Source organism: Scardinius erythrophthalmus, assembly GCF_964197995.2.
Source record: "Scardinius erythrophthalmus genome assembly, chromosome: 3".
Lineage (NCBI taxonomy): Eukaryota > Metazoa > Chordata > Actinopteri > Cypriniformes > Leuciscidae > Scardinius > Scardinius erythrophthalmus.
In genome coordinates this window covers 25,724,250-25,736,088 of record NC_138223.1, presented here as the reverse complement: position 1 = coordinate 25,736,088, position 11,839 = coordinate 25,724,250, and the positions used below count along the sequence as shown (strand labels likewise).

At 36.3% G+C, this 11,839-nt stretch overlaps 2 protein-coding genes across 2 annotated transcripts; one reads left to right on the top strand and one right to left on the bottom strand.

Moving 5' to 3' along the window:
* Positions 1-232: 232 nt before the first annotated feature.
* poll (polymerase (DNA directed), lambda) lies at positions 233-6,773 on the bottom strand. Its single transcript, XM_081361677.1, has 9 exons — positions 6,711-6,773; positions 6,333-6,466; positions 5,133-5,430; positions 4,835-4,961; positions 4,421-4,741; positions 3,892-4,065; positions 2,232-2,360; positions 951-1,119; positions 233-865 (listed from the first exon to the last, which is right to left on the bottom strand). The coding sequence occupies exons 2-9, from the start codon at positions 6,439-6,441 to the stop codon at positions 504-506; spliced, it is 1,689 nt and encodes a 562-aa protein (XP_081217803.1). The 5' UTR covers positions 6,442-6,466; positions 6,711-6,773; the 3' UTR covers positions 233-503.
* dpcd (deleted in primary ciliary dyskinesia homolog (mouse)) lies at positions 6,659-10,188 on the top strand. The gene is made up of 6 exons (XM_081361678.1): positions 6,659-7,068; positions 7,324-7,404; positions 7,503-7,618; positions 7,726-7,859; positions 9,276-9,378; positions 9,717-10,188. The coding sequence occupies exons 1-6, from the start codon at positions 7,005-7,007 to the stop codon at positions 9,819-9,821; spliced, it is 603 nt and encodes a 200-aa protein (XP_081217804.1). The 5' UTR covers positions 6,659-7,004; the 3' UTR covers positions 9,822-10,188.
* Positions 10,189-11,839: the final 1,651 nt, after the last annotated feature.

Here is an 11,839-nt window from a genome sequence, read left to right as displayed (position 1 = left end):
TGTGTCAACAGAACCTTCTAAGAATCTATAAAGAGTGTTTTCCCCACAAATGAAAAGTAGTTCTAAAATGTCCTCCATTTTGTCAACTACTGGACTTCGGAAAAAAATACTATAGAAAAACTTATCAATACAGCCAAATGTTGCAATGAATAATACATTTCAATAACGTCCCCTTTCATTCACCAATAAGATGGCTTGCTCATCCAATTTATTCATGAACGACACAAGTTCATACTTTTTGAGGTGTTTTAATAACTTACATATTTATAGTAGCATAAATCAAGAGATAATTATCTCGTTAAAAAATACATCCAATAAAATGTTATCTAAGATCTTTGATGACAATGGATATCAGGATTAAAAATTCCAATTCATCACTATAGAACAACCCTTTATGCACTCCCACATTAAAAATGTGATTACAACAGCATGATTCCATAAAATCATAAGGAGTTCCCATGTAAAACTTGCAGTCACATGCAAAAAATAAGAATCTATCCTTGTCACCAGTCTCGCTCATGTGGTTCTCTGTAAGGTATGCCCAGGTGTTTGAAGACATCCTTCTCTGCCAGTGTGTGTAAAGGAGTTCCCGCCACCAATTTCACTCCAGACTGCCGCACGACAGCACAGTTAAGCGAGTGCTCTGATAGGCTCATGTGTTTGGTCTTAGCCAATGCCCTCATTGATCGGTTAAAGTGAGCGGAGCCAGTGAAGTACAGAAGAGAACATGCAAATTCAGCATAGGGCACTACAATGATGTCTAGGCGTCTGTGGCGCTGTGAAGGGCCTGGAAGCCGGCAGATGCCCATGTACTTCTTCTGCTCACCGTTCTCCTCATGGCTAACAAGGTCGTCTGTCAGGAAACCTGGATGGATTAAAATAAATATCAAATATGGGTTTATTGAATCAATCTAAATTATTCTACATTTCTCTGTAATATCACAGCATACCGCTCTGATGGAGGAAGTGCAACACTTTGCTGAAAACACCCTTGTGCGATACTCCATCAGGGTGAGTGATGAGAACGTCCACATCTCCACACGTGGTCTTGCCCCTGCGGTATGAGCCACACGCCATAACCACCAGCTGTGTGTCCACACTGTGAGCTGCCTCCTCCACCTGTCAATCACAAAAATATTCATGTTTTTAAGTTGTATAATTTATATTGTTCATATGTAAAAAAAAAAAAAAAAAATTATATAATTGAAGTAATTTATATACACTACCATTTAAAAGTTTAGTAAAAAAATGTTATTACTACTTTTATTCAGCAAGCATACATTAAATGATCAAAAGTGAAAGTAAAGACTTTCACATTGTCACAAAAAATCCTTTCAATTCAAAGAATTTAAGGAAAAAAATGTTTAAGCAGAACAGAAATGTTTTCAACATTTATAATAATAGGAAATGAGCACCAGATCATATTAGAATGATTTCTGAAGGTTCATGTATTCTGGAAATTCTGAAAATTCAGCTTTGCCACCACAAAAAAAAGACATTTTAAAATATATTAAAATAGAAAACAGTTATGTAAAATTGTAATAATATTTCAAAATATTAGTTTTACTATATTTGATCAAATATGACAATTTTCATTTGAAAAAAAAAACTTGCACATTTGTCCGTTTAAGCAGAGTTCCAAGGACATGGTGATTGAAAAGTACCCATGCTTATTTGTATCTAGCATTCAGGCAATTTGGAGCTGAAACGCTTGAGAGCACATACGTTTAAATGCTCTACATATCATTCTGTCAAGCTAGGACAGCACATGCTGCACTCATCTGCCCTTTTTATCTATCAGGTCGGTCTGTTAAGAGGAAAACAGGGGGCTGTTCCAAGTAAAAGTAAGAAAACAATTTCCTTGGGCCAAAGACTCCGTGAGGGAGCTCCGGTAGCTTCTGACTTATGACGCGCCAGCTTTCAAGGACTCCCACTCTTCCTATGGGATGACAGACTCACTAACAATCTCTGTTATGTCCATCAGCCACCAGAGAAAGATTGACAGTATTGCTGCTGCCAATGCAAAATAGTTTTTTTTTTAACCTGCTTGTGCTTTAGAAATTCAGCTTTATTATTTACTGCTTTGAAAATCAAGTAGATACATTCTTGTTCTTCACAACCGGATGCTGTTGTTATGGATAGAAGGAACAAAGGAAATCCCTCTGTTAAATTGCTTGGTTATAGCCATTTTTCTTTTACTACAGGCCATTTAAAATAAGGTCTGTACAAACCTTTTTCTCGATCGCATTTGCTTCACTTCTCGGCATCCGCTCGAGGAGATCATCATAGTGCTTTAGTCCGATCCTTAGAGTGTGATTCAAAACTGCCTTAGTGCGAATATCCTCCAGTGTGCGAAATCCCTGATAATAAAATAAATCAAATCATCCATTTAAACTTAAACGTAAAATATTAGGGTTATTTCTTAATATTATTGAAAACTGTATGTTCCACAGAGTGCAAAGCTGCTGTGAATGTTCTGCACTACTAGTAACACCAAATATTCCCCATCTAGGCTTGGAAAGATAGCATTAAAGTGTGTTCCGCATGACTGTTATTTTCGACCGCTACAGCAGTCACTGAGGAGGGTGAAGGCGTTGGAGGGAACCTGGCATTGGCTGGCTTCCCTCTGAATGGAATGTACTGACAGTGTACAGATGACTTTCATGCCTGAGAACACTAAAGTTTGAAAAGTGCCCATTGTTTGGACAATCAGGTAATCCGGCTCTAGATTCACATTACTAGTTGAAGTTGGCAGAGACTTAATTAACCGAGAAAAACAAAAACAAAGTGTGGAACGTTGGACACTTAATGCGCTCGACTGTCATAAGCCGCGTTTCCATTACCCTTCAAATTGCGCAAATTGAAATTGCGAATTGAAAATACGCTCAATGGAAACACGTCAATTTCGCAAAAACCCGCTTTTATCGCAAAAAAGTTTTTACGCTCGCATGAGGTGGTTTTTCAGGCAATTCGAAAAAGAAATATTTCGCAAAACTGCAATGGAAACAGTTTTTGCGCATTTACAGGTCACCTGACGGTGTGTTTGGACAGAATATGAGACAAAGTTCTTTATTTAATTCATAAAAGACAAAATAATTACAGAAATACTGGATTCTAAACCTCAAAGAAATGCCACAATCAAGACCTCGGAGCAGAAATGAGTGAGAAAAACCCAGAAACACTTCATATGTGCCGCTCAGACACAGTAAGGTCTTTCCTTGCCATTAATGCTTGGATAACACGCCTACGTTTCCTTCCATTAATAATAATAATGTCTAGTGCGGTACGTGGCTGTGATATATATAAACTTACCAACGTCCGTTGCCATGATTTTTGGAATGACTTATCGCGCGAGAAAAAAATGACGTTTTAGTCGCATAGCATCGGTTAATGGAAACGCCGTCATTTCGCAATAGTTTTTTATCAATATTTAATAAAAAAAAAATAAAAAAAAATAATAAATCGCAAAAGTTTTGCGCGAATCTTTAATGGAAACGCGGCTATAGACTCCAATGATGAATGACAAAATAACCATATTAAAATTCATACACTACATGGTTGAGTACATTGTGTATAAGTGCATAGTGCATCATTGGGACACAACTATAGCCTTTTTTCCTAGGGCTGTCATAAATCGTGACCACGTTGTACCAATTCATTCCCTCGGTTTAGTTAAATTTGACCACAATTTAAATAAAACAAGAGGACAAAATAATCAATTGTGGGGATGAACTCTTAATTCAATATCTGTCTCTGTCATGTGTGGGGCTCCATATAATTTAGAATAATAGTGTTGCGTTACAGTGGCACCTGACATACAAAAGCATTTTTTTTTTTACATATGATTAATATCAAACAGTGAACTACAGTTTCCTTGTATAACAGTCTTACCTGTTGATACCACATCTGTGCAGTCTTGGCCCCAGCACCCCAGATGTTAGTGAACATTTCAAGAACAGGTACTTCCTCCCCAATGTGATCCAGTTTACGCAAGTGTCCGCTTTCCATGATTTCCATGATCTTGTCTGCCATGCGTTTACCAATGCCTGGAATTTTACATGCTTCCTATAAATAGAAGGGGTAAAAAGCATGTTTATGTGGAAGTTATTGTTTTTTTACTGAAATAATTATTAAAAGAAGCCATATTATGCCCTTTTACAAAGTCTTGATTTAGTTTTTGGGGTCTACTAGAATAGGCTTTCATTCTTGAACGTTCAAAACGTTTGCAGATCTTTTTCATGCTCAAAATGCATTACACATTAAAGAAAGCTGAAAATGTTAAAAAGCAAAATTACTAAATTAATTACGGTTGCACGCTTGAAACTACCTTTGCAACAGCAACCATATGTGTTCCTAACACAAATAAGCACCTCCATGAACCCTAAAACCTCTGAGGACTCAATTGCGTATCTGAACTGACCTCATATGAAGTGATGGGCTTGTGGTAGCTTTTAAGGGCATTGATTGCTTTAGAGTAGCCCAGAGCTCTCCATTTATCGCCCTTGTGTGTATAAGCTTTTGCCAGTGGCTCCAGTTTGTCAGTAATGTGCTTGTTATGGTTCTCCCCTTTAGTCGTGGATGGTTGGGAACAGACCCACTTCCCAGACAAAACCGGATTCACCGCCAAACTCTGGCTCTGGTCTTGGATGCTCTCAGATGGGTGAACGCCACTGATCAAGGCCTCCAGATCATTCTGAGATACACCATCTTCCTCATGGTGCTCCTCCTGAATATGTGGCACCTGTGGAATGAGTCATATTAAATGCATTGCATGAGAGGGGAGAAAAAACTAATTATGGATCTTACAATAACCTCCCATCCTTCCCTTTCTTACCGTCTCTGTGGGATTTTCTTGAGGATCCTGATTTTTAAGGATTTTCGAAGGATCCTGAGCTACTGCTACTTGTGGAACTGGGCTGACTTCGGTCTCATTTAACTTCTCAGAAGGGGCAACTGTGGGACTGAGCACATGTACATTAAGTATTTATTTCTACACAACTTCCTTCAGAATAAACATTTACAAATGTATTCAAAAGTCAATCAACAAGTGTCTAAATATAAATCCAGTTATGCAAATTTCTTAAAACCACAGGCAATGCCACTGCAATTGAGTCTAGTCTCCAGTGCCCTACCTCTCAGGAGGAAGGAGGCTGTAGTCTTCAGGGGCTAGTAATCTTTTCTCACTAATGCAGGAACTTAACCAAGTGCATTTGACCAGTTGAACAGCAGATGGCAGTCTTTCCATTTTCAGAAGCCTCAGAGCTCTATTACAATCGACTGAATCATCCACCACAACATGTGTGCAGCTGAGAGAGAATGTGGACACTACCTGTCCTCCATTCTGGGTGATCTGACGATGGAATAGATCACACCTGGCTTTCCCAATACCAGCTGGAACTATGTATATTGTGACTCCTTGGAATAATGTACCTAAGAAAAAGAAGCAGACATTTAAAACATAACCACTACTAGTACTCACACCAGATTGGGCTGACTGAAGCAGGTTGAGAGGAGCAGGAAGTTGATCTTTAATAATATAAATAATTATAATACTCATTTATAAAAAAAATACTGGAATTAGCAGGTTGAGATTGTTTCAGAAGATTCATATATTAGAATAAAAGTTCTGGCAGGTCACATCATTCAAGCTTGCATCAGCTGACTCTCAGCTGATCCACGTCTACCTATTATGATGCCTATCACCGCATCCCTATATATAAGGCCCACACAGTATTATCAGCAGCTTTATAGTGTTGCTCAGTAGCTTACTACCCTCCCCCAACCCCAGCTCCACATCTCTTCCAGTCAGGACCTGGCGTTCTGATATTCCTCTTCGAATCAGACTGTCATTAATGTATTGTCATTAAGAATGTTATTGATATGGATGGGCATTGAGTTCTTGCCCAGAACAAAAACATATATGGTCAATACACACTGTATTCTAATTGTCAATCATCTTTGACGTTAGTGGTCCTGACAGAACTACTTGTTCTAGTTGCTTTGGTAGGTCGGTTGGTTGATTGATTTCTAAACAAATCCAATGTCTATGGAACTAGGGAAATTCTATTGTTTTTTTGTTTTGTTTTGTTTTTTGCATAATGGTGATTTTCATTAAAACTAATTCACGGTAATCCTGAACCATAAAATGACAGTCAAATTAAAAGGAACAGCACTTCACCACTCAAACAAAAATACATAATTCAGTGGAAGAAATAGAAGGATATCTATATCTATTTGTCAAAATATTTACATTAAGTGAAATATGGAGCTTCAATCTCTCAAACAGTCCTTGTTGCTTTACTCAAGTGTACTTCGAAGGGTGAATTATGAACCTGTTATTGGTTTAGCGGGCGTCCGCTTGTGGGGAGGCGCGTCCTTCTGCTCATTCGGCCTGGGTCTCTTTACTTTAGGGAAGGCTTTCAGGATACCATGACCTTCCATTCCGGCCAGGGTAGGGAAAGGAGCCCTAAAAACAAAATGATTGGGATTCAAATATCTACAGAAATACACAGATCGAACCTACAGAAGGGTGTTAGCACTGGCAGAAATCATAAGACTAATGTCCTCATATAAGTTAGGCAACCAGAGCAGCAAGCGAATAAACGGATTGCTGTGTTTTAAAACATACAGTAACGTTAAACATTATAAATCTTTAAAGGCACAACCACTTATAATAACAACTTAAATGACTTAAAACACCCCATACGTACCCCTTCGAGCTCCTCTTTCTAGGAACAACACATCACACGAGTGTTTTTAAACGGATCAACTTCCGGGTCATAGTCAACACTAGCGTTTGCGTTTTTTTTTTTAATTAAACATTTTAAATTATACTTTGCTTTTGTACTTAATTGTAATACTTTTCATAGTTATAATTACATATTTCATCGTATATACATAATGTAAATGCATTTAAGATACGAAATATATTGTTTGAGAAATAGCTGTTGCCTTGGCAACTTCAGGCGTGGAATTGTTTGAGGAAATGATAGCGCTCATGAAGCATGGCTGTTCAACACTGGGCAGATGCGCTTAGGAAAGCCAAGAAAACTGCCTTAATATCGGATGGTGCGCATATATATTCTGTATTATTTTTTTATTTGCTATTTTGCATGTGTATTTATGCTGGCAGTCTTGCTAAAAGTCTTGCTAATACGTGTGATAAGTCGAATACATTTGCTACTGGCTAATAGTATTGGAATCTATGCAAAATATCATAAAATACCTGTTAAAATAATGTTTTATTTATTTTAAAGCGTGAATATTGTTCGATGTAAAGTAAAGTATGGATTGAGAGACTCTTTCATATGCCTTTCTCATTAGGGAAAAGGAAAGCACATTATATGTTTGAGGATGGAAATGAGATGGCTGAGGAGTATGACCTGAAAACTGACGAACTTGTCTGTAAGTGATCTTTTTTTTTTTCTTCTGTTTTTGTTTAGGCTAATTGATTCTCATACTAATTTAGATTTGTATTTTATAATCATTCCATCTTTATTCAGTGCGAAAGTGGCGACATAAAACCACTTTTGGAGGGCAGGGGCAGTGGACATGGGAAGTTGGTGAAACAAACCCAAACGACATTACCTCTGATTTAATAAAAGAGAACAGTTCAAATGTAAGGTTTCCTTTCATTTTTCATTATGTTTAAATGACAGTGTTTTAATATTGATGTGTGCTAGGCACCTGTTTTGTTATCTAAGTGTTTTTTTTTTATGCCCACAGCCATTGTTCATGCGTAAGGACACAAAAGCCAGTTTCCAATGGAGGATCCGGAATATTTCTTATCCTGCTGAAGTCTACAGTGTGTCAGCAGAGCCGACAGAAAGATGTTGTGTCATTCGAACTTCCAACAAAAAGTGAGTTCTTTAAAATTGATGCAAGTAGGAAGCTTTAAATTGCTAAACCATTTAAAAATCAACTAGTCTTGATTGTGGAATATGAAAGGAGTGTTTTTAAGTAATTTAGTGTTTATTGACTGTATTGTAATATGTGTTCATGTTGTCTGACTGAAATTGAACAAAGTATCACATTTTGTGTTAAAGTAGGTAGTTTATGTAATAGCCGAGATGTATATATAATGTGTGTCTGTGTATGTATATATATATACTTTAACAAATAATTTATTTCTGTGGCCAAAGCTGAATTTTCATCAGCCATTACTCCAGTCTTCAGTGTCACATGATCCTTCAGAAATCATTCTAATATGATGATTTATTATCAATGTTGGAAACAGTTGTGCTGCTTTTTTTTTTTTTTTTTACCTGTGATACGTTTTTCAGGATTCTTTGATGAATAAAAAGTAAAAAAATAACAGCATTTTTTCAAAATAGAATGTTTTTCTAACAATAGAAATCTTTACAATCACTTTTTACTTTGTTGAATAAAAGTATTAATTTCTTTTCAAAAAAGAAAAACTACTGACCCCAAACATTTGAACGGTAGTGTAAATTGTTTCAAAGGAGATTTCTATTTTTAAATAAATGCTGTTCTTTTTTAAAAATCTTTTTATTCATTGAAGAATACTGAAAAAAAGTATCTCAGGTTATAAAAAAAAAAAATATTAAGCAGCAACTGTTTCCAACATTGATAATAAATCAGCATATTAGACTGTTATGTGACACTGAAGACTGGAGTAATGGCTGATTAAAATTCAGCTTTGCATCACATAAATCCATTTTGTTTTTTAGTATATTTATTATTATTATTATATTAAAATAGAAACCCATCATTTTAAATGGTAGAATACTACTGTTTTTTTCTTTCTTTTGATCAAATAAATGCAGGTTTGATGAGCACAAGAGACTTCTTTCAAAAACATTAAAAATAAGTTTGTAACCATGTTCATGTATGCATTCATCTTCATTTTAGAGAAATACAATAATCATAATATCATATCAAATCAAATTAGTCAACTTCTGCTTATAAATTCAGGATTACCTTGTAAAAAGCAGTGTTATTTTAGTATCATATAGTATACAATTATAGTTCTATAGTATCAGGTTTTTTTCCATCCATTTTAGGCGAGCTGAAATATGTTTTTTTATATTTTAAGTTAAAGTTTATATCATTTCAAGTAATGCAAATGTTTTTTTTTTTTTATGGTTTTAGTTTCAGTTTTAGTTAACTACAATAACCCTGGTGAAAAATGTGTTGAACTAATTGTTTAGTTGCAAAAGCCCTGCAGTAACCCTATAGGTGGCACTGTTGATCTAGATGGAAGATGGATGGCTGGCCATGAGAAACATTCTCTTGTTCATCTCCTCATTTCCCAGGTACTACAAGAAGTTCAGTATTCCAGATCTCGACCGTTGCCAGCTGCCTTTGGAGAGCGCAGCCTTGAGTTTTACCCACGCCAACAACACTTTAATCATCAGCGTGAGTGAACTCTCACCGCTAGTCTCACTTAATTACTTTCTCTAAGCTCTTTCTGTATTGTAAGGTATGTATTCACAGTTTTTTTCCGCATCACGTAGAGGAACTTTCCCTTTTGCGTGGATCTGGGACCAGGTTGCCAAAACCCTAATCCCCACTAAGAGAGCACACAATTCTGGTCTCAGATCATCAAAAGGGCAACTATGCCGTCACTTTTTATTGGTTCACCTAAGTAGAGAAGGTTGAACTGAACTGCTCTCACCTCTGTTGTCTGCTCCAGTACTCAGCTATTCCATCAGGCAATGGATTTTTATATGGAGTTTCTCTCGCTTTTGTTGTAGTACAAGAAGCCCAAAGAGATTTTAACACTGGAACAGGAGCTGCTTGTGGAACTGAAGAAACTGAAGGGGACAAGTGAAGGAGACATTGACTGTAAAACTCAGTGAACTGCTGTGGATCCGGAGCCTTTGCGTTATTGTATTTTTCTGGAAGCGGTTCTGCACGTTCACTTCAGCTCTGTGTCTCACTTTGGCATGTTTCTGTCAGCCATTGTGCATCCAAGCAACTCACTTTCATTGTGTGTTCTTTTTCCATGTAAAATTTCAAATTGTGTTCTGAATGATGTTCCTACAACTGTTCTTTGTTAAATAATGCGTTCACTGACTAAAATCAAATAAAATGATTATAAGAAGTTTGTTTTATTCCAGCTATTTCCACTATATTGTAACTTAAATATATAACCCACCAATGTGTTGTGAGATAAATCATCACTTAGTAAACACTGTTTGTACATTTAGGCAAGGTATGTTTATGGAGTACATGTCATATAGTAATTCAAATTTAGCATAAAATACTTCAGAAACATAAAATAATTATAGCAGATGCATAAGAATTAAAAATAAAAACGGACTAAAATTAAAATGTATTAAAAAAGAAATCAGAAAACATACATACACCGGTGCCCGGGCCTTAATGCCACAGTGCAATCAGCTAAGTGCTCATTCAGTAAATGCATCAAATTCATAAACTGACAGTTGTCCAGTTGCATTATTATTGGAGATTCATCATCATATTTCTATAACATGAAGGTCATTGAACTTCAATTTCCATACACTGCCATCTCCACTCATCAGTTTCCTTGAAGTGCATCGTGGGAAAATTAAACATTTCATTTATCTTGGTTCCTTGATTTTATCTGTATTCATCTCATGCTTATGGATGATGTTTGGCATGCACCACAGAACTGTTTGTGTTTCTACTGTAAATAGAATACTACAAACTCAAACTCTTTGTTGGTTTAAGCCAAGGGAAAGACAAAACAATACCATGTGAATATACGGTTTCTGACTCTGGTGACTCTTCGCTTCTGGTTCCTAGTCTACAGTTTTTGTGCCAAACCAAGAGACTGTATGCATAAAACAGGCACTAAACCACAAGTCTTTCTCACTATTGTGTATAACGGCCTCTGAGGATGTTGCTTTCTGCCCTGGAATTCACCAGCCAGGGTTCACGGCTGACACTGCAGTCTCTTGTTTTGGGTTTTAGCATGGAAAAAATGTAATATTTTAGAATGGCAAAGGTGGAAAATATGGCAGATGGCACACTGTAAAAAGTGATCAGTTGACTTAACTTAAAAAAGGGATAAACCACGCGTAATTGAAAAAATTAAGTTATGTGAACTTGACAGTTTATTTACTAATAATTGTAAGGCAAATGGTTTCCTTACTTTTTTAAGTTAAGGCAACTGATCACTTTATGCTTGTTAATTCATTCGTCTGTATTATTTAAGTGGTAAAGCTTGTTATTTTATAGTCGTTTTGGGTTTACAACATTATAACAATTTTAATAGCTTTATTATACACATTCACACTAAAACATGTTAACATGCATTGTTTACATTTTGTTTTGAGTATTTCAACTTTTTTGAAAATTTAAGTTTTGTGGTAATCAACATTACGCCGTGCACAAGTGCTGCCAATTAAAGTCGAGATGTGATGAAAGTAGTGACAGATCTTTTCTTTTTTTTTAAAAAAGAGAAAGAAATATAGGGAGAACTGGTTCAGTCCATCGGTTGTTGATTGGATGGAGGCAGATCTAAATGAGAGCTTGTAAATATAAGAAAGGGACAGATTTTAAACAGACTAAATGATTGGAGACATACATCACCAGTAAGAAGTCTCATTTTACTGGAAGTTTAAAGGGTTAGTTCACCCAAAAATAAAAATTATGTCATTAATGACTCACCCTCATGTCGTTCCAAGCCCGTAAGACCTCCGTTCACCTTCGGAACACAGTTTAAGATATTTTAGATTTAGTCCGAGAGCTTTCTGTTCCTCTATTGAAAGTCAATGGACGGCATACTGTCCATGTCCAGAAAGGCAATAAAGACATCATCAAAGTAGTCCACATGTGACATCAGTGGCTCAATCGTAAGTTTATAAAGCGACGAGAATACTTTTTGTAC